Raw genomic sequence first — 25,816 nt, 5'->3', positions numbered from 1 at the left:
TGTTCAAAAAAAAAAAAAAAAAAGGGGTGAGTACTTTTCCCATTCCGCAGAGCTGTTTGTCTCGCCATTAAAATGCAACAATTTGAAATAATATTGGCTTTTAATTTTGTGTTACACAATAAGGAATATTAAGTTGCAGTTCGTTTCCGAAACATACTTATGACAGTGGCTAGACCGATCCGATAAACATGCATATATCTAGGTATGTATGTATGGTACGTGTATATATAAATAGAAGAATATGCTCTCTAGTTCACTTTATATATATATATATATATATATATATATATCGTGGATATCCGTAAGGCGAGGCCTTCTAGCGTTCAATGTTAAGCTTAACCTAGATATCTCCACTTCAGCTTCAGCATCGGCATCTCCCACTGATTGGTGTTCCGTTTCCACTTCGATTTGACTTGGATCGCTTCGCACATCTGCCGCAGTTTTTGCACTTAGACTATGGTTTTAACAAATTTTTACACAAATATCAGACACAGACATACATATACATATATAAATATGGAAAATATCGACTGGAGGAGAGAGTGGGATGGGAGATTGGTGTAATGCCTACAACAAAGCGATAAAGAAATCTACAGATACATCCGCCTAAGCCCTTAACAAATATCGCTAGTCTAGATAGTCCATGGTCTTGATGAACTTGACCACGGATCCGAAGAGCGTCCAATAGAACTCGTCCTCGCCCTCCAGCTTTTTGCCCAGAAAGCAGCTGATATACTCCACGGTGGATAGCAGATACGGGGGATTGGCCTGCGCATACGTCGAAAATGATTAGTTAATTACTAGCAACCGCCGAATGGTTCACCATTAATGACTCACCATTATCACTACGTATATGAGCACGGGCAGCAGATCATCGGCTGCGGGCACCCGACCACTGGACATGCGCAGCAGGCTCATGATGCTCGAGATGCAGCTAAAGTTTTGTGCGATACGATAGTTTGTATGTTAGGCAATGATATACCAAAGGGAAACTTCACACATGACTCACTTGATGATGCACTGCAGCTTCTCGCGTGGCGTCTTGTAGGCGGCCATGTGGCACAGCTGTTGCTGGGCAAACGTCCACGGAGCCTCGCCCAAATACTCCTGGGCGATGCACAGCGCCGGGTGGGCGGGATGTACAAAGCGCTGCAGTTTACCAATATGCGCCGAGAGCACCTCGTCCCGCGACACATCGGCATCCTCGTTGGGGAACATCACCTGCTCGTACATCTGCTCCAGCAGCATTCGCTCGATGGCCACGCGTGCAGCATCCACCTGCCACTCGTCCTGTAGATCGGCACTGGAGCGCAGCTCCTGCAGCAGGGACTCCACAAATTCCTCGGTGAGCTCGACGCGTTCGTCGCTGGCCCGCAGCTGGGCGAACTCCGCTTGAAACTGCTCCAGCTTCTCCTGCTGACGGGACCAAGCCAGATACATCCGGACCAGTGCTTGCAGCAGACATCTCTGGCTGCTGCGCGCCTCGCCACGCAATCGCGCCTCCAGCTGCTCCAATTGCTCCGATCGCAGCAGGAGCTGTTGCCTGTGTCGCATCAGGTACTGCAGGTAGCTTTGTCGTCGCTCCAGATCCCGCTGCAGTTCGGCCAGAAGCTGGCCATGCTGTGGTCGCTCCAATTGGGCCAAACAGCGCAGGGCCTCGGCCACGTGCGAGATCTGTGGTAATCGCTGCAGGCTGATGCACTGCGCCAACTGAATCTGCAGGTAGATCTGTAGCGGTGTGGCCATCGTTGTCGATGTGGTCGAGGTTTGGCGGAAATCGCCACTGTGCAAATCCGTCCGGGAAAGCACCGTGCGCAGCTTCTGCTTCACACAGCCAAAGACCACGCCAGGAATATGCCTGAAAGGTAGTAGACCGATATGCTATAGAAGATGAGAAGACATTGAGAGCATTATTCACTCACCCTCCGTTCATGTGCTTATGCAGATGGGCAGCTGCTCCAACGGATCCCGTCGACCCTACGCCATGGCCATTGCCCGTGGAATCGGAGTTGGTTGCCTCGCTGGAGCTGCTCACCTTGCGGCGGTACTTGGCCAGGATGTCCTCGCTCGTATCACAGTAGTGGGTGCCGAAGTTATCGCATCCGGCACTGGGATCGAAGCTAACGCTGCGAATATCCGCTTGGACACTAGAAGTGCTGGCCGCCGGATTCGATTGGTTACTGGAGTTGCTTGCATTTTTGGCGCTGGCTCCGCGGCGATTCTTGAAAATACCCTGCCTAAGCTTGTTGAATATGCCAGCACCGTGGTGATCTCGCTCCCGATCCCGTTCACGATCTCGCTCCCGATCTCTTTCTCGATCACGTTCCCGTTCCCTGTCCCTTTCGCGATCCCGTTCCCCGTCCCGATGATACGTCTGCTTGTCCTTGTCCGCGCTGGCGTCGAAACTAATGCTCTTTGGTATGGCTCCGGTCGCCTTGGTGGGTGGCTTCAGGCCCGATCCTCCAGCCGCTGCTATTCCGCTAGCTCCATCCACCTCTGGCCTCAATCCGGCGGATCCTCTTCGCTCCTCCAGCTGCAATTGCTGCGTCTGCACACAAAGTAGCATCTCCTGCTTGTCATCGTCGGTTTTGGGCAACATGGAGTTCAGCATAATCTCGTGATTCTCGTAGTTCAAGCTCTGATGGCGGCGCATACTGCCCGCCAGAATGCCATTTCGACGACCATCTATGATGGCCGATCGTTGTTCGATGGAGATGCGACGGTGTTCCACATTGGGCGAGGAACTTGAAACTGCGCCGGTCTGTTCATCCTGGTTAATCATATCCAGCAGTTGTTGCACCAAGCCAGGCGGCTGCTCCTCATCCCTATTCCTCGCCAGCTCTTCTTTGTCCTCGCTGCAGTCGCTGAAATCGATTAGATCGCGATGCTCCTTCTCCTGCTGCTGGTGTTTCTTCTTCTTAAGTGCCGACCGTTCCCGCTCCCGCTCCCGCTCCCTCTCTCGGTGATGATGATGGTAGTCGCGATGATGGTGCTCTCTATGGTGGTGATGATGCTTGCCCATCGGCGGTGGCGGTTCCTCCAAGTTCAGGCTCTGATTACTAATGCTGCTCTCCGCGGACGTTTGGCGGCGCATGCAGGATGTACCCATCAGCGGGGTGGTCTTGCGACCACTGGAATCTGCTCCGCTGCACTTGTACTGCTGCTGGAAACTGCTCTCGCCGCCCAGAACATGATAGCTGGTCCGCACCGAGCTTCTGGCTAACGAAGATGCGCCATGATACAGATTGGCATCCTCATACGAGTTGACGGCATCGAAAAAGGCCGAATCCTCCTGGCTACGCTCGCTGCCGTTTCCCCGATCCGGATCGGGCTCACCATCGCCACTGCTGCCGGGCGTCTGCTCATCCTCATCGTCGTCGTCGAGGACCGCTGCCTGTGGCGCCGTCGTATCCGATTTGGTCGTAATGGAAACATTGTCATCGGTGTCTATTTCAGCCAGCTTCTCCGAATCGCTGGCCAAGACATCAGTGCTCCAGTTGCTCTCCGATCGCTGATCGGATGCATCCAACTGTGGTCCATGGACGCCCGAGACGCGACCAGCTCTGGCCAAAGCCTCGACAACGAAATTGTTATCGCCGGGCAGGACGACGGCGGAGGGTATTAGGGGTGTGGAGAAATTTCTATCCCTATCCCCACGTTCGCTCACTGTGGCATCCAATGTGTTTTCCGAATCGGAGGCCAGCACATCCGTGGACCATGTATCGGATATGATGCTCACATTCTCGTCGCCCTCGAATTTCTTCAGTTCGAATTTACAGAACTTATCCTCGATGTCGGATCTGGCCTTGGATAGCAGCATCTTTTGCATTTGCGGATTGGCAGCTGCCCGGGCGTGAACACCATGATGATGGCCCAAATCCCCGCCAGCGCCATCACCATCAGTTACCTGCGATGATGGTGTATCGCGACCACTGATGTTCGGTGTTCCCCTGCCCGACACATTGGCCGAAACCATATCGGAGAGATTGTCCTCGTTTTCGTGAACATCTCGCTCCTGCTGCTCCTCCAAGTCAAGCGAACTGGCAACTGAATGTGCCGCCTCACTGATAGCCTCCAGATTATCCGAATTTCCTATCGATGCATCATCCTGCGGCCGCCGCATAGCCTCCAGACTACTCACATCGTCGTTGTTCGAAGATGGCGCCAAAGGAGCAGTGGTGACCACCGCTGGCAGCAGATTACTGCCATCCTGACCGATGCTGTTCATCTTCAAGACCTCCTCCTCTGTCAGCGGTTTCAGCTTACTTTTTGCTCCCGCATTATAGAGACTGAATACCAACACGGGATCCGACGAGGTGGACATGTCCAGGGGATCATTTGTAGTTGGCATGTTAGCTCCGCAGGAACTCAAGCTGGTGTTGCTGCCGCTGTGCGAGGAACAGTGCTCGAGATCAGCACCCAGTCCTCCGCTGCCATTCGAGGTGTTGGCCTGGCCATTGGTCAGTGGCTCTGAGACTGGAACCGGATTATGGTTACTACTGCCACTGCTGAAACTCATGCCTTTCGCCAGTTTCTTTTTGGCTTTGCCTAGGCTCATCAGACTCTTGTTGCTTTTTTTGCTCTTCTCCGGACTTTCTCGGGAATCTGGCGCATCCTTGGGTGTTTGCTGTTGCTGCTGCACCTGCTGCTTGGGTATCCTGCCGAGAATCCTCTGCAGCCGCTGCCTCTCTTCGACGGATATGTCATATTCGTCTCTGGCCGTTAGTAAACGAAAGAACTCCACGAGCTGTGCCAGCTCCCTTTGATTGATGGCCAATTGGGAACGCTCGAAGTCGCTTTGTTGCGGCAATATGGCCACCACATCTTCGCCAGTCTGTCCCAGCATCAAGAGCTCCATCAGCTGCACCAGTTCGCTATCCTCATCGTTCAGTGCCAGTCGCTGAAGCAATTTCACAATCTGATTAAGATTGTGCCGCATCCGTTCACTCACATTAACATCGATGATGCCCAGGAGATCAGCACTGGCAATGGCTGGTGAAATGAAGTGTGTGAACACCAGGTCGGTGAGCAGCTGGCGGATCTCCTGCTCCTCGTGGCGCAACGACTGCCGGAGCTGTTGGCTCAGTGTTTGGAGTAGCCATCTAAGAGAGCTGGGAAATAGCGCCCAACTCTGTTGCAAGCTCTTCACAAACTCTTGGACATGGGAGTGCAGCTTGCCCAAAGTCTCCGCATGAAAGCGAGCCACATTTCGCTGGTATTCCTCATCACCCTCGCGACCAAAGCGCTTCTCCCGCTCCTTGGGCGTGAAGGTCTGCATTAGTTTGTGCGGATCCAGATCCAGCCAAATCTCGTGCTCACTCAGCACACCCATGAGCGGCGCATGGAGCGCGGCGGTTAGGAAAATTCTCGCCGAGAACAGACTCTCAACCAATCGCTGATACAGTCGGGCAAAGGAGCTGCTATTGGTTCTCAGCAAACGTCTGGGCTGTTCGCTGGTCAGCAATTGGATTTCAATCAGTTCCCGCAGCAATTTAAGCAGCAGTTCCACATCCTTGGTATTGATGGCATTGCCATACAGTCCCGTCGCTATGGTATTAATAATTTGGCCAAGCTGGCTGGCCGAGAGCAGGGATAAGCGATCCGCGGTGGCCAGGGATAGGGCCAACAAATAGGGTGTATTATACAAGTAGTTGAACAGATCTTCGTAGGCCAAGGCGTGCTAGAAATGAACCAAGCAAATTATTAGTAGACAGATAATGGTATTTCTTTCCTATCACCTTTCCTCACCTCATAGGGCAGCAACTGCTTGGCGTCCACGAATTGGGCACTATCGTAGGCACTCGCTCGGCGGCAGAAGAGCAGCGGATCCTGATCTGTGCGCGCCAGGAGCAGCTCATTGAGTATCTGCCGCTGCTGGGCACACACAAAGGCCAACTGTGAAAGAGTCAAAGTGTTAATCACAAGTGTTAGGAGTAATGATTGTGGGTAATAGAGAAACCCACCTTGGTTATGGTCCCTGCATTGCTCTCAAAGGCTCCAGTGAGCTGGGCAAAGGCCGCCTGCTCCTGCTGGATGAAGAGCTGCTCCTGGCGGAGAGTGCGGGCCAGGTCCATGATCTCCAGCAGATTGCCAGCAGCTGGGGGCTCCATGGCTAGGTGCAGCCTTCGCTGGCTGGAATAAAAGCAGCAAAATGTTAATTAATGTGAATTGAGTTATAGATGTGCTTTGAATTAAATGGAATTATGTATATTATGCATTAATTTCCGTACGGAAGAGTACGACCATTGTTTATCCAGTTTCGCAAATATATTTTTATTTATAATTCCAGCTATTTCCGTATGTTTTTACACATTTGTTTTGTACGGAATAGTTTTAAAATCAGTGATAGTTGAATTTTGTCTTCCGTTAGTAAATCTCTGTGAATTCAGCTTAATTTTCATTCTTAACTACAATCGTTTCCCCATTCGCATTCGCTTTTCCAATTTTCCTTGCCTTTAAAACTGCGCATTGGCGCAATTTAAATTGCTTTGCATTATTTATGGAAATGTGTGCCATTTGATATCAGTTTGTTACTCGCGATTCAAATAGAACCAGGCTGTCATCCAGTTTAATGGCTGAGCGCCACTTAATTGAACATGCATGAATTTTAAACTTTTGATGGATGACAATTGGGAATTTAAAAACGAATCGATTTTTAAATAGGCTGTCAAAATATTCAAGCACCAAAGCCATTGCTTAGATAATTTCCATTTACTTTAACTATATTTCATTCTTTGTTTATAATATGCTTCCCATTTGAGTTCATATCCATTGTACCTTTTTAAAATCTCCATAACATACGGATAAATACATCTAGTTGGGTGCGCCAGATCGTGATCAGTTTATATCGATGCGAAGGGGGATCTTTGTGCTCAGATACGCTAAAAGTCCCTACAGCCTGACCTTAATTCCCATTGTTTGCACCTGTGACGTCTAAAATCGCATGGGAAAGCGTATCACGCGGTCTAATTGGCGTCTCTCGAATAATGTAAGCCCAAGTAAACTGAATAACTAGTGAAACTAAGTGGAAAGTAATTACGAATTTACAGTCTGACCAGAAAAATATGATTGGGTGCGTGAAAACTACGTAAAAAGGTCTGATATTATCAGAATTATAGCAGTACTAAGACTAGAAGAGCTTTTCTTCTATTAAATATATCCAAATTATATTATATAATAAATTAAATTAAATCTTGTTTGAGGCATATAGTCGAGTTTTATAGTTCTATATTTTGCTACAAAGTGGTTCTATTTAAACGCCCCGCACTGTGTCTCTGTGCCAAGAAGCATTGCAAAGACGTCAAAAATATAGTATGATATTGGTTTTCAGCCGTTTGAACGGCTTAAGTCTTGCACGAACAATGGCTCTGCTTATGATCGCGGTTTCCATTCCAGTGAAGCCGATTTCACTGTTGCTTTTAGGCCTTGGTCAAGGGCAGACGTCAATTACGAAAGCCAATGCCCTGTCACTCGGAGCTCCACCCCGCTCCCCACCGCACGCGAAGCGCCACAAAGAGGGGGAGACAACTACAAATATTTGCGCCTCAATTAACGGCTGTTGTTATGCAGGTTACAGCGGTGGGCACTGTAATAGCAGCTTGGCATTGACTCACCGTTAAACGTAAGCAAATATCATTATGTAAAACAGCGAGATCATCATCCAATGACTTGTACGACAACTATTTTATTTGTTTATACGCATGTCTGATATATTATGAATCATATTGTAAAAGAAAATGTTTTTAAGCATACTTATTTGTGAGTATGAAGTTGCCTGTGACGAAAATAGTAGGTCCGCTTAATAATAGCCAGCTGGCTATATTATGTTGGCCGCAACTGTCGCATACGGCGAGTGAGAAAGAACTATCTACTAGCCATTGTATTTAGCTTAAATTTTATCTTATCGATAAGTGTGTGAAAGTCTTTGGCTTTTCTTAAGATAAACAATGGGTCATACGTGGGGATATTGCTTATTGGCGGTGACTGTTGTTTCATTGCACATATGTACATACTTTTAGAGCGCACAAAAAACGGGGAATTTGCAAATTAAAAAAAAAAAACAAAACAAAACTGATTTGTTGCGCTCATTACACACAACCACACACACACACACGCGCGTTCAGTGCGAATTGGGGGGTGGATATGCAATTGCAATTGTGTGGGTTGTTTAATAGTTCAGTTTATTTGGTTATTTGTTGTGCCAAGCACTAAATAATACAAAGAATTTGGGCGAGAATTGCACATAAACACACATTTAAAAAAATCAACAACAAGTAGCACAAAAATGAAAAGTAACACCAAAACGTAGGTCCGTTATGTGGGCGCTGATTGCACGGGTGGTCGTGTGGGAGCGAGAGGGCGCTAGCAATAGGCGAAGGCCAAATTGTTATTGATGTTATTGTTGTTGTCACTGATCCTTCTTCTCTGCTTGTCTCTCCCTCTAGTCACCACATCTTTATGCGCTCCACTTCTTTTGGCGACCCCCTTTTGTTGTTGCATTTTTTATGAATGAATCTCTTGCTTTTTTAGACCATTTTTTAAGTGTTACACTCACACACACAAGCACAGCACTTTTGCGCACTCACTTCGACAAATTGTTACTCGCTTTGTTGTTGGTTTTTGTTTTTATGTTAATTTTTACTTACTCCTGCGCCTGTGCTAAAAACTGAATCTAAATTACAGTGCATAAACAAACGGAACGGGAAAATAAATAAATTATCACACGCAAAACACACACACGCGTCTCCCAAAAGGAAAACAACAAAAACAATAAAGTGCTATCGCCAATCGGCTTAGACACGGCCTATCGATAGTGAGTGTTCGATAACCGTTTGATGCTGTGGACAGCCCATGTGGAAAGTGTCATCGCTAAGTAGCCAGCTGTTTGTGAAATGTTTGTTTTTCAAGCAAAATTAAGCATTTTTAAGAGAAATTAAACAGTTTTACAGTTAAATAAATTGAACATTTAAGATGCCCAAGGTTCGCCGCAGTCGCAAACCACCGCCAGACGGTTGGGAGCTGATCGAACCAACTCTCGAGGAACTGGAGCAAAAAATGCGCGAAGGTAAGGACAAGCGTGGCGGCTTCTGTGATAATGAAAACTTTACTATAATCCTATACGTATATTATTAACCTTCTTAAACAGCCGAAACGGAACCGCACGAGGGCAAACGCATTACGGAATCCCTTTGGCCCATTTTCAAGATCCACCACCAGAAGACACGATACATCTACGATCTATTCTATCGCCGGAAAGCCATCAGCCGGGAATTGTACGACTACTGTCTGAAGGAGAAGATTGCCGATGGCAATCTGATTGCCAAGTGGAAGAAGTCTGGATACGAGAACCTATGCTGCCTGCGCTGCATTCAAACGAGGGACACCAATTTCGGCACGAACTGCATATGCCGGGTGCCCAAATGCAAACTGGAAGAGGGTCGGATCGTTGAGTGTGTCCACTGCGGTTGTCGCGGCTGCTCCGGTTAGATTCCATGTGGACGCATTATTGGCATCTTTATTCGACACAAATAATCCTCATAATACATAGTTCAGTAGGTTCAACTTTAGATTTCGCCTGATTTCTTCATAGTATGTAAATACATTTAAATACAAGCCACAATTATGGTTAATGGCATGCTAAACATCTAAATAGATGCTGCAATAAACCGATTATGTAAACGACAAGGCATCGTTGGGAAATGCGTTCCGATTTGTTTAAAAAAAAATGTAGAAATGGTATGAGCAGACATTTTTGTATTAGAATGTATAGAAAAGATAGAAATTAACTTGTAGTTTAATCAAATAAATAAAGATTATAATTTATGAAAATGTTTAAAAGCATTTAATAAATTAAATTTCCTACATATGTCGAAGTGGAGTTTTGAATATTAACTTAAATATATTCCTTTTTTTATAATCTAGCCATCTCAATATGTGAGTTGTGAAAATTTCTGTAGTAAAATATGCAATTTACGTACGTCCTTCTAATGATTTCACAGCTTTTCTTTAAACGATATATACTATACATACATATATTTTAATTTAATGCCTTGGACAATTTATTGCTGCGCTGACATAATTCAAACTCAATGTCGTTTTCGGGGATGTGGCGGAGTCTCCTTCATGTGCGTCCATTTATCGTCGCCTTGCTCCTCGATTTTCAGTACTCTTTCTAAGGGTATAGTGTTTCTTTATTGTCCGAAAATGGAAGCCCTAGTTCAACATTTGAGTATATAGAAATAAGAGTATATACATATTTCCTTGAGTCATCCAATTCAGCTAGAGTATTCCGGCCATCGGCATTCCCAACTTATTCTCAAGCTGAAAACTGTCAGGCTTCAAGTGTTCCTGCGGGGTTTGGTTTGGTTTTGGGTGGCCAATTGGGATTTGGTCGAAAATGATTATAAATGGTTTTTTAATTATACTTGTCTGCATATTTTCTCATTTGCCAAACAAACGCGGCGCTGTCGATTTTATTGTTCACATGGCAAATGGTTAATGCCGAATGGAAAATGGTAAAATGCGAAAAATGGAAAAATTATTGCCCGTCTGCCGCTGACAGCTTGCCCCCATCTGGCTGAAATGGGGGATTTCGAATTAAAACTGCTTTCGGTCACTAAAAATACTCAATTGTTTTGCCAATTACCCAGCGGAGTTATTTATGCCAGTTATGTAATTCGAGTGGCACACATGTGCAGCGTTGTAAATTGAAATACATGAAAATGGAGCAAGTGGAAAGTATATTTTGGGTACTTGCAGTGTTATAACATTTTACTGCTTTTTGTTCAACAATTAATTGGTTATTTAATTAGCATAAGTTGCTGCTTGCGTCATATTGTTCTATAATATTGCTAGTTAAATATTACATTACATCAGCCAGAGATAGCAACTATTTATGGATTTTGAGTTTGGTCCACCAAACTCTATTACATATTATTCTCAGCCAAAGGGATTTCTGGTTTAACCCTTTGAGGCCTGCTAAGCAGGTCGCTGAACCCCTCATCGTTTCGAGGGCTGTTAAATTAATTAATAGACTAAATGCGGTCGGTTCGGCTGGTTAATCCCACGACAACAAGCCGCAACTTGTTTGCCACCACGTCGAAAGTGGCTCCTTGAAATGGCTACCTGATGCGGGAAACCCACTTCCAGATGGGTTGATCCGGAATGGACAAATAGCAACTTTAGCAGGTAGCAATGGCAATCGATATTGGTGTCTCTTATCGCATAATGCCGCCTGATCCCACCCGCTTGACATGCTCGTATTTGCCCAAGCAGGTTGATTTTCCACATAGCCCAACATTTGTTGACTCATTTCGGCTGCTAGATAAGGCGCGAATCGGCAAATGGATGGTGATAGACGAACAGCCCAGCTTGACCTTGGGATTATTGTGGATTTAATGACGCCCTTATCAGTTGCATTGAATCGTATCTCTTGGCTTAGAATATCTTTTATATTATGGGGAGTATTTGCATACCGACATACATATGTATGTAGGTAGCCATTGAAGAAACCCACATATTGGTTCGCACCTGATCCTTTTGTTTTTAAATTTGACCAATTATCAGGTAGACTCAGTGCGTCTGCTACCCTAATCCCTTTGTTTACATATCTGCGATTCGTTGGCCAATCCGGATGCAGGTAGGCGGTGTCCAGCAAGGCGACAAGATTGAGGAAAACAAGATCATAAATCCCAGTGACCGCCATTCATGAAGGTAGAACCCGCGAATAACCCATCCAGTGTCCAATGGCAAGCTACCTGCGGAAATGGTATAAAACGGGGCTGACATATTGCCTAAGGCAGCATTAGCACACGAAATCTCGACGAGAGCAGTCACAGACCACGTCACACATCGAAAAAAATCACCATGGAACGGAGTCATCTTTACTTGCCCACTCTGAGCTACGCGGCCATGGGTCACGTATACGCACCGTATCGCGGAAGCAGTTCACCCGCACTATCGACAGCATCGTCAACATCATCGAAGCCGGAGCAGATCGAGGAGCTGGTGTCCCAGCAGCTGCATCATCTCAAAATGCACTACGCCGACGAGGAGCAACGCTACGTAGACCAGATGCTCCTGGAGAATCCCATTGTTGTGGAGCGCCGTGCACCGCCGCCGCTGAAAACGGAGCTTGCTATGGATTGCCGCGGATCGGGTTCCGGATCAGGTTCCGGTTCTGGTTCGGATGTCAAGGATGCCCAGCGTCAGAGGGCCGAGTCGTGCCGCAAATCCCGCTACAACAACAAGATCAAGAAGGCCAAGCTGCGCTTCCGGCACAAATTCGTCAGCGGGCAGCTGAAGAAGAGCGCCGTCATGTTGGACACGATGCGGGATGTGATTGCCCAGGCGGAGAGGCAGCTGCTCGAGCGGGGATATCCCGCCGCCACACTCGAGCGGATGCGGGCCACTTTCGGCCTGGAAATGGAGCAGTGATATCATAGTGTAGCTATGTGTCGCAGGAACGGATCCCTGACTAGTCCAGCATTAGCCATACCACTTTTTTTTTTTGTTGACTATATCTAGTATTTATCTAAGCATATTATTAAATTTTTAAATAAAATTAAGAATCATATTGAAAACGAATGCTTTCTTATTCAAATATTTGTTATAGGTTCACACGATCATATGGAGTCAAGGATAACTTGTTAATTTCACTTTACAAGAATTTCCCATAATTTGGATGCATTTATTCTGCATTTAACGCATCGGCAGTCTTGGGGTTTCCTTCGCCTGGCCGAAGGTAATCCCATCGGAATTGGGCCAATGCAATGCACCCATTTCGACTTGCTTAAGTTCAGTTCATTTGATCCGACATGATTGCACTTCGCTTTCCCCGTTTCACGTTTTTCCCCCTTTCCATTCTTTTTTTCCCTTTTTTTTTTTGGCTTGCGAACAATTTGCGTTGCCAAAAGCAGCAAATGCAATGGAAGTAATGGCCTTAAGAGCAGGTTTCTGTAAGAGATTGTGGCTAAATTTAGTGGGGCTACTACTGCAAATAGCACCCCACTTTCTGGTTGGTGTTTTCATTTAAGAACTGCGAACTGAACTTGGAAGCTTTACTAAATGCTTGCCAAGGGTATATACTATGTATATATATATACAATATAATTTTAATAACTACATATATTTTTTAAGTAATTTCTCATAATATCTTGATGTCTGCGTAATGAGAAGGATAAATATAGATACTTCTGATTGTTTTTTACCCCAAAAAGTTATTCTATTTCACGCCGTATCTTTTCAACTCTTTAGGTATCAGTTAGTCGTTACTACTGTTCACAGATATTTTTTAATAGCACAACATTAAGAATGAATGGAGGAGCAAATAATAGGAATGTAAAAACGAGAGTATAAAACGCATTTCGCCACAATGGCCAATCGAATTTCAAGCTGATGCTCGCTCAAAAATTTCATTTTCACGTGCCAGGTTACAAATGATTTCATCGCTGCAGTTTTCCTCCGGCTAAATCCCCACTATCCCCCCATTTCCCTGGATTTTCCAACTTTCTGTTGCTGCTTCTTAACTACGCACGTCTCACTCTTATTCGTTCACTCAAGTGCACACAATTCAGCGATTCAACGTCATCAGTGCGGGGAAAGGTACTTCGTGTACCTAACTGTGGTACAGCATTAATTTTGTTACCTAAAGGCGATATTATGAGCTACAAATATATGTATATTAAATGAAATTAAAAAAAAGACTTTTCTACTTTAAAATACGGAAAACTTTTGAAATAATTTTCAATATTTGAGTACAGTTATTAATGTGCTGTCCACCACTGTTTGTCATAATACTAAATGGTTGAAACTTTGCACCCACTTCACCCATCTCTTTCTTCCCGCACAACGCTCTCTCTTTCACTCCCTCTTGTAAAGTGCCGGAAAAGAACTTCAATTTGATTTTATCGCTCGGCCATAAAAGCTCAGCTCGTTTGTGTTGAATGCAGTCGAAGAATTTCAGAAATGAAAAGAAAACCGGGAGTGATGAAGGCCATCCAGATGCTATGGTAAAAATGGGTAGTATTACCAGAAGTAGATGGCGCTGCAAAACAGATCAGTATATCGTTTTCTGTAAGAAAGTATCTAAAGACGAGTATCTGAAGGAAAGTATTTGAAGGAAAGTATCTGAAGGAACGAATCTGAAGGAACGTATCTGAAGGAAAGTGTTTGAAGGAAAGTATCTAAAGGAATGTATACAAAGGAAAGTATCCAAAGGAATGTAACTGAAGTAAAGTATCTTTATCACGCAATCACACATAAAAGTAAAATTGCTTCACAAATAGTTAAAATATTGCTGCCTACTTTTCAGCTGATTAATGAAAAAGTACCTAATATCTAAATCCTTTTTCCAGACTTCCTCTCACATTACATAGGTATTCACATGAAACTACCAGTTGGCGAACAGCACTGATGGGTTACTGGAGAGCCGGACCGAGTACTGGTCAAGGATGCGTCCCACCGCCCCACCGCCCCTTTGTCCATTGTCTGGTGGACGCACCTGGCACAAAGACGATAAAAAGCTTCGGCATTGTCAATGGGCATCGGCGACGCTTCGTGGAGCGGGTGGTATCACAACAAAATCCACCTCCATTCACTGCACGTTCCTAATGCGATGAATTGCTTTTTCAATTTTCCAATTTATTTTTCATTTTGAAAACTACACAAGGCGAAGTTTATTGATGCTCTTTGTTGCTCCGCCAGCTAGCGGTTATCGGGCAGCGGGCACTCGGTGTCCATATACAAGTGTGTAGTGTATCTACCCTCACTATAACTCTACTCTACATATATATAAGTAACGTACATACATTGTGACACTTTGTTGCAAACACAAATAAACATAATTCACATCAAAGACCACATGCACTTACATAAACACTCCAGCCAATGAAATACGATCTAACGCTTATACATAAGCCGATCGCGGAGCGTGAGAATGCTGAGCATGCACTTAGCAGCTCAAGTGGTCAAGCCATACATAACATATGTATGCCTTCTGCATACACATGTATATGTATATACAATATGTACAATATGTAAGAACACCATGTACGGGTAGCTGTACCCAAAGACAGCAACATAGGATTGATTCAAATAAAACGATTCAAACGAAACAGACGCTCTGAGCTATTCAATATCTATTACACTGAGCTATTACTTATTACTTATTACATATTACATGGCGACCGTGACTTGGTCTCGAGTCTGCCTCTGTGTTGTGCCTCTGTGATTATGTATCGTGTATTGTGTTTGTGTTAAAAAAAAAAAAAAGAAGCAACATTTTGTGCCTATTATATTCAACGTGTGAACACACAAACATAACTAAAATGTACTTGTAGTACTTGGACGCATTAAATGCAAATATATGTTCAATTGAAACAAACAAAGCACAAAAACACACAAAAACACACACAAAAACGCACAAAAACACGCAAACACAGCACACACAGAAGAACAAGCGGCGATTGATGGCAGACGAGCCACAATTCGCCAATGCACAACCACAAGTGCAACGGGACCAGCCAACGCTAGAGGAAGCGTTGCGGTTAAACAACGCCGATGGACCACGCCCACTCACAGTAGCTGAGTACCGGGCACGGCAGGAGAAGAAACAACTACGAAAGCACAAACGCTCAGGACGGAGGATTAAACTACTACAACAACGCCGACTGGTCAAGGAAATGACCCAGTTGGCAAAAGAAGAATCAGCACGACAACGCTACCATTGGAAGCCATTGAACAAGAACTTCGCCAAAGTGCGAAGACACGCAAACGGGCTGCTTAAATGCAAATGCCCCAATTTGCCCCAGAATTAAAATAAACCCAAGCCGAGGCGGGAAACCGCTGCTTGAAAATACTAACAAAACTTTATGCTAGGCTTTATACTAAAAAATGTGGTTGGAGATTTTTTTTTTAAAATCCTATTGAATTGTAAATTGTGACTTGTGAGCCAACCACATTAGCACTATCAAATTTCCATGTCTCTGCCACTGAGTATATATACTCAGTTGCAAATAATTTGTGTAACTTTAACAACTTTAAATTTTCTATTTCAAAAATAAAATTTTACATTTTAAATTTAAATGAATAACATTTTAAAAATGGATTAAAAAAAAAAAAAAAAATAACTTTCTTAAAGAGAATTTTCTTTCTAAAAATACAAGAAAAAATAGATTTTTATTTTTCATATTATATATATAATAACATTATATATAATACTTCAAAAAAAAAAACGTTTCATTGAATATATAAAAATATTCAACACAAATTAAAATAAATTTTCTCCTCAATTTAAAATTATACAAATCAAACAAAAATTAGAAATAAAATTAGGAAACCTAATAAGTAAAACAATTATATTACATGTCATTAAAATTGAATGAGCATTAAAGATAATTCCATACCGAAGATAGACCCCCTAAAGACAATCATTTCGGAACTGTCTACTATGTTAGACAAAAATTCCAATATAGCGGACTCCACCGCAAACGTAATCAATACAGTTCAGGTATCACAGCCCGAACTTAAAATAATTACGGTACTCCTCATAATAATAGTAGTACTGCTATGTGCGAGTATGATAACGAAATTGTACAAACTACATAACAGATGCCTCAAGAAGAAATACTTGAGTAAGGCATTGGACCTAGATAAGGTCTAAAGTAGTACCCTGCGTACAAATTTCGAATATTCAATTAAATAGAAATTATCTTTACATATATATATAAAAAAAAAAACAATATCAAACCCAATACTAGGGTCAACAGAAATAATAACAGTTCGTAAGAATTAGAGCATGGAATGGCATGAAATATGCACAACAATTAAAAATATTAAAACTAAATTCGATAAGACATATAAATGCTTATCGCCCAATAGGCCTATACAGGCTGAAACAATTAAAAAACATAATGGCACAGTCCAATATTGATTTTCTGAATACAGCATCAAAGCTTATACCCGACTTTGACGGTAAGGCTGAAAACTTAACAAGTTTTATAGATGCTCTAAACATTGTAGATACAATCAAAGGTGAGCATGAGTCTCTAGCTGTTTCGGTTATAAAAACCAAACTTAAAGGCCATGCAAGAAACCTCATAAGTAATGAGCAGACAATTGCTGCAATCATTACCCAACTGTCAAGTGCAGTTAAAGGAGAATCGGTAGAAGTTATATCAGCTAAGCTTCTCAGTCTCCAACAAAAGAGTAAAACGGCCAACCAATACACCCAAGAGGTGGAGAAACTGACAAAGGCTCTTGAAGGCGCCTATATCAGTGAAGGTTTAGGCCAAACTCTTGCCAATAAATACAGCACTACCACAGCTGTAAAGGCCATGACGAAAAATTGCTCCATTGATAAGGTAAAACTTATCATGCAAGCAGGCACATTCACAAACATGAATGATGCCATATCTAAATTTGTAAACAGCTGCACGGAGATAACAGGTCAGAGTAACACTGTACTCTATTATCGACGAGGTGCAAATAACAATAATAGAGGGGGCCGAGGTTATAATCGCGGCAGAAATGGCAACAATTACAACCGAGGCAACAATAATAGTAATAACTATAACAACCGTGGAGGAAGACGAGGCCGAAACCAAGGTAGAGGCCGCGGCAACTCCAACCAAGGTTACAATACCAACAATGTGAGAGTGACGCAAAACACGTCGGAAAACTCACAGACCCCTTTAGGAAACAATCAATAAATGCTAGAGTTCATTCCATCAATTATAGTCTTAATATATTCGTAACTTTTTACAATAATTCAACTGATAACAAGTTAACATTTCTCATTGATACTGGTGCAGATATCTCACTTTTAAAAGTTAATTCAGATAACTTCAAAATTCAGGATGACAAAATAATAAACATCCAAGGCATAGGCCAAGGTGTAATAAAGTCTCAAGGAACAACCCTAATAGATCTTCAATCAACAAAATATATTATTCCACATGAATTTCATTTGGTAAACTCAAATTTTTCAATACCATGTGATGGAATAATAGGCATTGACTTTATAAAAAAATTCAATTGCCAACTTGACTTCAAACCAAGTGAAGACTGGTTTATAATTAGACCCCAAAATTTAAATTATCCAATATATGTCCCAATAACATATAGCGCTGGCAACAATACAGTTCTTCTGCCAGCCAGATCACAAGTTATTCGGAAAATAGACATCAATAGCGTAAATGATCAAATATTCGTTCCTAATCAGGAAATACATAATGGAATTTATGTTGCGAATACAATAGCAGCATCAAAAAATGTATATATTCGACTTCTAAATACCACTAATTTCGACCAAATGGTCAAAGTAAACAAAATCAAATATGAAAATCTTAAAGATTATGACATTCATAATACCAATCTAGAAGATAGAAGCGAAAAAGTACTATCATTACTGAAGAAAAATTTTCCAGAACAATTTAAAAGTCAATTAACTGAATTATGCACAAAGTATAGTGATGTGTTCGGACTGGAAACCGAACCAATATCAACAAATAATTTTTATAAACAAACATTAAGACTTAAAGATGATGAACCCATTTATATTAAGAACTACAGAAGCCCGCATAGCCATATCGAAGAAATTCAAAAACAAGTAGGGAAATTAATTAACGACAAAATCGTAGAACCATCTGTATCTGAATATAACAGCCCACTCTTGCTAGTTCCGAAAAAATCATTACCGAATTCAGAACAAAAGAAATGGCGATTAGTAATTGACTATCGTCAAATTAATAAGAAACTACTTTCTGATAAATTCCCACTCCCTAGAATTGATGACATTTTAGATCAACTAGGTCGAGCTAAATACTTTTCATGCCTTGACTTGATGTCAGGTTTCCATCAAATAGAACTTGAAGAAAACTCAAGAAATATAACATCTTTTTCAACAAGCAATGGCTCATATCGCTTCACGCGATTACCATTTGGTCTCAAAATAGCACCAAATTCATTTCAGAGAATGATGACTATATCATTCTCTGGTTTAGAACCTTCTCAGGCATTCCTTTATATGGATGACTTAATGGTGATAGGATGTTCCGAAAAACACATGATTAAAAACTTAACTGATGTTTTTAATATATGTAGGAAATATAACCTAAAGTTGCATCCGGAAAAATGTTCATTTTTCATGCATGAAGTGACATTCCTAGGTCACAAATGCACAGACAAAGGAGTTTTGCCAGATGACAAAAAATATGACGTCATCAAAAATTATCCTGTCCCTCACGATGCGGACAGCGCAAGACGATTTGTAGCATTCTGCAACTATTATCGTCGATTTATAAAGAACTTCGCCGACTATTCACGGCACATAACTAGATTATGTAAAAAGAATGTTCCTTTTGAATGGTCAAGCGAATGCCAAAACGCATTCGAATACCTTAAAGAAAAGCTTATGCACCCCACATTATTACAATATCCTGATTTTCGCAAAGAATTTTGCATCATAACGGATGCTAGTAAACAAGCTTGTGGAGCGGTTTTAACCCAGAACCGAGACGGAATTCAGCTCCCAATATCTTATGCATCACGTTCGTTTACAAAAGGGGAAAGCAATAAGAGTACAACGGAACAAGAGTTAGCGGCAATTCATTGGGCAATTACCCATTTTAGACCATACATTTATGGCAAACATTTCACAATCAAAACAGATCACAGACCTTTAACATATCTATTTTCTATGACCAATCCCAGTTCAAAATTAACTCGCATGCGACTAGAGCTTGAAGAATATGACTTCACTGTAGAATACCTAAAGGGAAAAGATAATTTTGTGGCAGATGCACTGTCACGTATCACTATAAACGAGCTGAAAGACATATCAGCAAATGTACTAAAAGTCACTACAAGACAGCAAAGTAAACAGAAAAATATCTGCGCAGATACTAATATAAATAAACAAGAAGAAACTCTTGTTAACGCTTCTAAGCCCAACGTATATGAAGTCATTAATAATGACGAAATACGAAAAGTAGTGACTCTGCGAATAACTGAATCAAAATGTTTATTCAAACATGGAAATAAAGTTATAGCAAGAATTGATGTTAGCGATCTGTACACCAATGGAATTCTAGACTTAGGTCAGTTCTTCCAAAGGCTTGAAACACAAGCCGGTATACATGAGATCAGCCAACTCAAAGTGGCACCGAGCGAAAAGATCTTTGAAACAATTTCAATAGACTCTTTTAAAAAAATGGGCAATAAATTATTGAAAATATTGAGAGTAGCGCTACTCAAGCCGGTGACCCAAATATATGATCAAAAAGATCAAGAAGCGATACTGTTTACATACCATGACGATCCAATTCAAGGAGGTCATACAGGCATTACAAGAACGCTAGCAAAAATTAAAAGACATTATTATTGGAAAAATATGACACGTCATATCAAAGAGTACGTTAATAAATGTCAAAAATGCCTTACGTCTAAAACAACGACGCATACAAAAACACCCCTTACAATAACGGAAACACCAACTTGCGCCTTCGACAGAGTGATAGTAGACACTATAGGTCCACTACCCAAATCGGAAAATGGTAATGAATATGCAGTCACTCTAATCTGTGACTTAACAAAATATTTAGTTGCCATACCAATTCCCAACAAAAATGCAAATACAGTCGCAAAAGCTATATTTGAATCATTCATTCTGAAGTACGGTCCAATGAAGACGTTCATTACGGACATGGGAACAGAATACAAGAATAGCATTATAGCCGACTTATGCAAATATCTGAGAATAGACAATATAACGTCTACAGCACACCACCACCAGACATTAGGTACCGTTGAAAGAAGTCATCGAACCTTCAATGAGTACATTCGTTCATATATATCAGTAGATAAAACTGACTGGGACATATGGTTACAATATTTTGTGTACTGTTTTAACACTACACCATCCGTAACGCATAATTACTGTCCATATGAACTAGTATTTGGTAAGACTAGTAATTTAGCAAAACAATTTAGTAACATAGATAATATAGACCCTATATATAACATAGATGATTACGCTAAAGAAGTTAAATTTAGACTAGAAAACGCGTATAAAAGAGCACGCATATTATTAGAAAGTAATAAAGTAAAACAGAAAACCAGTTATGATAACAAAGTTAGCGATTTTAAACTAAAAGTAGGAGATAACGTTTTAATAAGAAACGAAACAGGTCACAAACTAGAACCAACGTATCTAGGGCCATTCGAAGTAATTAGAATCGAAGAAAACAATAACATAGTAATTAGGAATAAAAAGAACAAAGAACAGAAAGTTCATAAGGATAGGTTAAAAATATATAATTAATGAAACGTTTTATACAAAATAAATAACTAAAAAAAAAAAAAAAAGGTCTGATCAACCGAAAAAAAAAAAATTTAATAAGTTTTTGTCTAAGAAAGTTAAAAATAGAAGCATAACGTAATTATAAACAAAAAAAAAAAAAAAAAAAATATAAAAAAAAAAAAATTCTTTTACACAAATTATTCTGAGACCAAACTTTTTCTAATAGAAAGGATAAATAAGAAATAATATAAGAAAAAAAATGTTTTAATTAATTAAATGACTACATATATTACGTCATTTCTCTAAAAAGGGAGGTGTAGTGTATCTACCCTCACTATAACTCTACTCTACATATATATAAGTAACGTACATACATTGTGACACTTTGTTGCAAACACAAATAAACATAATTCACATCAAAGACCACATGCACTTACATAAACACTCCAGCCAATGAAATACGATCTAACGCTTATACATAAGCCGATCGCGGAGCGTGAGAATGCTGAGCATGCACTTAGCAGCTCAAGTGGTCAAGCCATACATAACATATGTATGCCTTCTGCATACACATGTATATGTATATACAATATGTACAATATGTAAGAACACCATGTACGGGTAGCTGTACCCAAAGACAGCAACATAGGATTGATTCAAATAAAACGATTCAAACGAAACAGACGCTCTGAGCTATTCAATATCTATTACACTGAGCTATTACTTATTACTTATTACATATTACAAGTGCCACTGCATGAATATCAATATATATACGGCCGATTGGGGTTCTGAACCAGGAAACGGCGAGTTGAACCCGAAACTTTTTCGTGGAAGCTGAAAAAAACCAGAACAGTGGTCCATGTGATGAAAGCATTTAGTCTAAATGGTTAATATAAAATATAAACATGCTTTTAATTAGTGAATTCGTTAGTTACTACTTTATATATTATTTTAAAAATCTGTTTAAAAATTCAACTTTTAATGCCATTCAATACCACCGTGCAACTGTCGCGTCGCTTAGCTTGACCACCGGAAAATCTCGCTGTGGGAAAAATCGTCATCGAGTTTCCCCTCGGCTTCTTCTTTGATTTCCGCGTTCAGGTGAGTCTACTTGATTTGGCCATGAATGAAAAAGCACAACAATGGGAATACATGGAACAAAGGTGTTTCAATGCGAAATAAAAAAATAATAATAAAGAGTGTCAGATGCGAAAGGGTCACGTTTTGTTTATATCCCACAACTATCTCTCATTTATGTAAAATTTAACTAAAATTAATTGAGTTCTTAATATTTTTATTATTAGTATTATAAGTTGAGCTCTTCAATCATAAAATATATGTAAATATGTGTGAAGCTTTTGCTAAAGAACTTGAGAGATCCTAAGTGGTGACTCCGGGAAAGGGACCCCCTGGTAGCCTGGTAGCCACTGAAATTGCAGGGTATAATAATTATGTTTGCTTAAGAGCTAGACGACCCAAAACACCTGACATAACGAGGGTCGAATTGTGCGCGAGCAAACAAACAAAATTGCAGGTGTCAAAACAGGAATTGGCCGAAGTAAGTTGTGAACAGGATTGAATTGAATTGGATTGGGTTGGATACTGGCCAACTTCTCCAGTCATTTGTGCTAACAAATCCCATACGAATGGCGGTGCTTGGAACGGTTTTCCTGCTTTTCATGCTGGACTTGAAAACGCTGAACTTGACCCGGCTGAATGGACTGCTGGTGGAACCAACCAGGGATTTGCCACAGCTGGAACTTTGGCTGCGAGCGGGTTCAGATCATCAGGACGCGGAGAATCCCTATGTCCAGTGGTTTCTGTTACGAACGGAAATCCCGCTGAGCATCGTTACCTATCAGGAGAATCGCTATTGGATGGACGATCCGTTTGGTCGAAGGAATCTAGTCCTGGTGATGAGTTTGGATCAACTTTTGACTAATCGTGGAGCGGCTGCACCGATTCAGAAAGCTAGTACTTTCTTCTACATCCTGGCAGATCAAGACAAGGATCTTTCCGCGGATGAACAACTCCGCTTGGAGGGCAGCTGTCGACAGTTGTGGACGCAGCACAAAGTCTATAATCGCTTTTTCCTAACCAGAGATGGTGTTTGGATCTATGATCCCTTCAAGCGTCGCGATTCCGCCTTTGGACGATTGGTGCGTTATTACGGTTCGGAGACCCTGGATAAATTGCTCTTCCGCGATATGGCTGGCTATCCACTGCGCATCCAGATGTTTAGGTCCGTCTACACTCGTCCGGAATTCGATAAGGAAACCGGTCTGCTGACCAGAGTCACTGGCGTGGACTTTCTGGTGGCCCAAATGCTCAGGGAGCGATTGAATTTCACCATGCTACTGCAGCAGCCGGAAAAAAAATATTTTGGGTAAGCAATGCCGATGTCTTTTTATTTTTTCATTTTTTGTAGAAAAATTCGGAATACGATTTAGTTGATTTAGCTATAACTTGGCTAAAAATGAGCACATATCCAAATGAATGACTGTTTTGCACAGCTTATTATCCAAATAAAAGATTCATATCACCATTTTGTTAATTTGAAAAAATTAATTTTTTTCAAATTTTCAGATTTTTTGTAAGGGGGTAACATCATTTTTTGCGAAAAATTGACAAAAAATTACATTTTTAACTGTGAATGCTATTCGAAAGGGAATTTTATGACGAGTTCAACGAGGTATGGCACTCAGTATGTGGATAAATAACTTCATTGCTATGAACAAAATAATGATTATATTTTGTTGAAAAATTGGTGATTCATTTTGGCAAAATTATGATTTTTTCGAAGAATTTAATTTACTATAACTTGGCTAAAAATGGTCACCCATTCAAAAAAAATACTGTTTTATACAGCTAATGATCCAAATAAACGATTTCTGCAACCATTTTGTTAATTTAAAAAAATTATTTTTTTCAAATTTTCTGATTTTTTATAAGGGGTAACATCATCATTTTTCGCGAAAAATTGACCAAAAATACATACATACATACATACATTTTTAACTGTGAATGCCATTCGAACGGGAATTTTATGACGAGTTCAACGAGGTATGGCATTCCATATTTGGAACTCATACTCCATTTCTATGAACAAAAAAATCGATTATTTTAAGCGTAAAACACAAATAAAGCCTTTTGGCAAAAGCCAATATTTCAAAAATATATCTTTCTGCACCAACTTATTATGCTGCATTAATGGATATCATATTAGTTTAATTTATTATATGTAATCACTTTCTTCGCAACAGAGAACGCTCTGCGAATGGAAGCTACAATGGCGCCATCGGTTCGATCATCAAAGATGGCCTGGACATTTGCCTAACGGGATTCTTCGTCAAGGATTATCTGGTGCAGCAGTACATGGACTTCACTGTGGCCGTGTACGACGATGAATTGTGCATATATGTGCCGAAAGCCAGTCGTATACCGCAATCAATATTGCCAATATTTGCAGTTGGCTATGATATTTGGCTGGGATTCGTGCTGACCGCCTTTGCTTGTGCTCTAATTTGGCTAACATTGCGGGTGATTAATCTGAAGCTGAGGATAGTGAGTCTGGGCAATCAGCATATTGTGGGACAGGCATTGGGCATTATGGTCGATACTTGGGTGGTTTGGGTGCGTCTTAACTTGAGCCACCTGCCAGCGAGCTATGCCGAAAGGATGTTCATTGGAACGCTATGTCTGGTGAGCGTGATATTTGGCGCCATTTTCGAATCCAGTTTGGCTACGGTGTACATACATCCATTGTACTATAAGGATATAAATACCATGCAGGAGCTGGATGAAAGTGGCTTGAAGGTGGTCTACAAATACTCATCGATGGCGGATGATCTGTTCTTTAGCGAAACATCGCCTGGAATCGAGATCTACGTGCGGATGTCATCGATGAGGTGGCCAGATTTAGGAACAAGGCTGGAGTCTCCAGATATACCTCCTTAATATTGGAATCCTCGCATTTCACGCTGCTCCGTAAGATTTGGGTGGTTCCCGAGTGTCCCAAGTACTATACCATCTCGTATGTGATGCCGAGGGATTCGCCATGGGAAGATGCTGTAAATGCGTTGCTTTTAAGATTCCTGAATGCTGGACTGATTGTCAAATGGATACAGGATGAGAAGTCCTGGGTGGACATTAAAATGAGGTCAAATATCCTGGAAGCCGATGCCGAATCCGAGCTTGTGAGGGTCCTAACTATTGGGGATCTGCAGTTGGCCTTCTACGTGGTTATCGGTGGTAATTTGTTGGCTTTTCTTGGCTTTCTAGCCGAGCATTTCAGGTGGAAACTGCAAAAGAAGGGGGTATAGATAAGCATTTTGTTTGTTAAGTATGAAATGCATTTTAAATCAATATTAAACCGTTTTCAAAGTGCTAACCAAAAGTTCTCGAAAGCCCAATCAAACGACAATAAAATCAACAATTTCACACATTTCGTTTGTCATTTTTTCTTTCGATATTTGCCAAAAAAAAAAAAAAAAAAAAATGGAAAATTCAGCTAAC

At 41.4% G+C, this 25,816-nt stretch overlaps 4 protein-coding genes across 4 annotated transcripts, besides 1 other annotated feature; 3 read left to right on the top strand and 1 right to left on the bottom strand.

The window, feature by feature from the left end:
• Positions 1 to 84: 84 nt before the first annotated feature.
• Gapvd1 (GTPase activating protein and VPS9 domains 1) lies at positions 85 to 8,771 on the bottom strand. The gene is made up of 7 exons (NM_132476.3): positions 8,646 to 8,771; positions 5,964 to 6,132; positions 5,749 to 5,895; positions 1,923 to 5,680; positions 1,010 to 1,858; positions 838 to 934; positions 85 to 768 (listed from the first exon to the last, which is right to left on the bottom strand). The coding sequence occupies exons 2-7, from the start codon at positions 6,108 to 6,110 to the stop codon at positions 628 to 630; spliced, it is 5,139 nt and encodes a 1,712-aa protein (NP_572704.1). The 5' UTR covers positions 6,111 to 6,132; positions 8,646 to 8,771; the 3' UTR covers positions 85 to 627.
• Positions 8,772 to 8,847: 76 nt separating this feature from the next.
• l(1)10Bb (lethal (1) 10Bb) lies at positions 8,848 to 9,862 on the top strand. Its single transcript, NM_078562.3, has 2 exons — positions 8,848 to 9,064; positions 9,146 to 9,862. The coding sequence occupies exons 1-2, from the start codon at positions 8,971 to 8,973 to the stop codon at positions 9,484 to 9,486; spliced, it is 435 nt and encodes a 144-aa protein (NP_511117.1). The 5' UTR covers positions 8,848 to 8,970; the 3' UTR covers positions 9,487 to 9,862.
• A 1,936-nt stretch (positions 9,863 to 11,798) lies between these two features.
• sisA (sisterless A) lies at positions 11,799 to 12,577 on the top strand. The gene has a single exon (NM_078561.3). The coding sequence runs from the start codon at positions 11,866 to 11,868 to the stop codon at positions 12,433 to 12,435; it is 570 nt and encodes a 189-aa protein (NP_511116.2). The 5' UTR covers positions 11,799 to 11,865; the 3' UTR covers positions 12,436 to 12,577.
• Positions 12,578 to 14,748: 2,171 nt separating this feature from the next.
• Positions 14,749 to 22,037: a mobile genetic element.
• A 910-nt stretch (positions 22,038 to 22,947) lies between these two features.
• Ir10a (Ionotropic receptor 10a) lies at positions 22,948 to 25,623 on the top strand. The gene is given in 2 exon segments (NM_001103479.1): positions 22,948 to 23,687; positions 24,565 to 25,623. Coding segments are annotated over 2 exon segments (1,799 nt in total).
• The last annotated feature ends 193 nt before the right edge of the window (positions 25,624 to 25,816 follow it).

Source organism: Drosophila melanogaster, chromosome X (genome assembly GCF_000001215.4).
Source record: "Drosophila melanogaster chromosome X".
NCBI classification, from domain to species: Eukaryota; Metazoa; Arthropoda; class Insecta; order Diptera; family Drosophilidae; genus Drosophila; species Drosophila melanogaster.
The sequence above is the reverse complement of the archived record's forward strand: the minus strand, read 5'-3'. Positions and strand labels throughout refer to the sequence as shown.

Bases quoted from the DNA above. Each gene is read 5' to 3' on its own strand.
- Gapvd1 (NM_132476.3), bottom strand. From the start codon at position 6,110: ATGGAGCCCCCAGCTGCTGGCAATCTGCTGGAGATCATGGACCTGGCC. The intron at 5,896-5,963 runs GTGGGTTTCTCT...ACTCTTTCACAG, and splicing joins ATGCAGGGACCATAACCAAG to TTGGCCTTTGTGTGTGCCCA. The intron at 5,681-5,748 runs GTGAGGAAAGGT...GTTCATTTCTAG, and splicing joins AGCAGTTGCTGCCCTATGAG to CACGCCTTGGCCTACGAAGA.
- sisA (NM_078561.3), top strand. From the start codon at position 11,866: ATGGAACGGAGTCATCTTTACTTGCCCACTCTGAGCTACGCGGCCATG.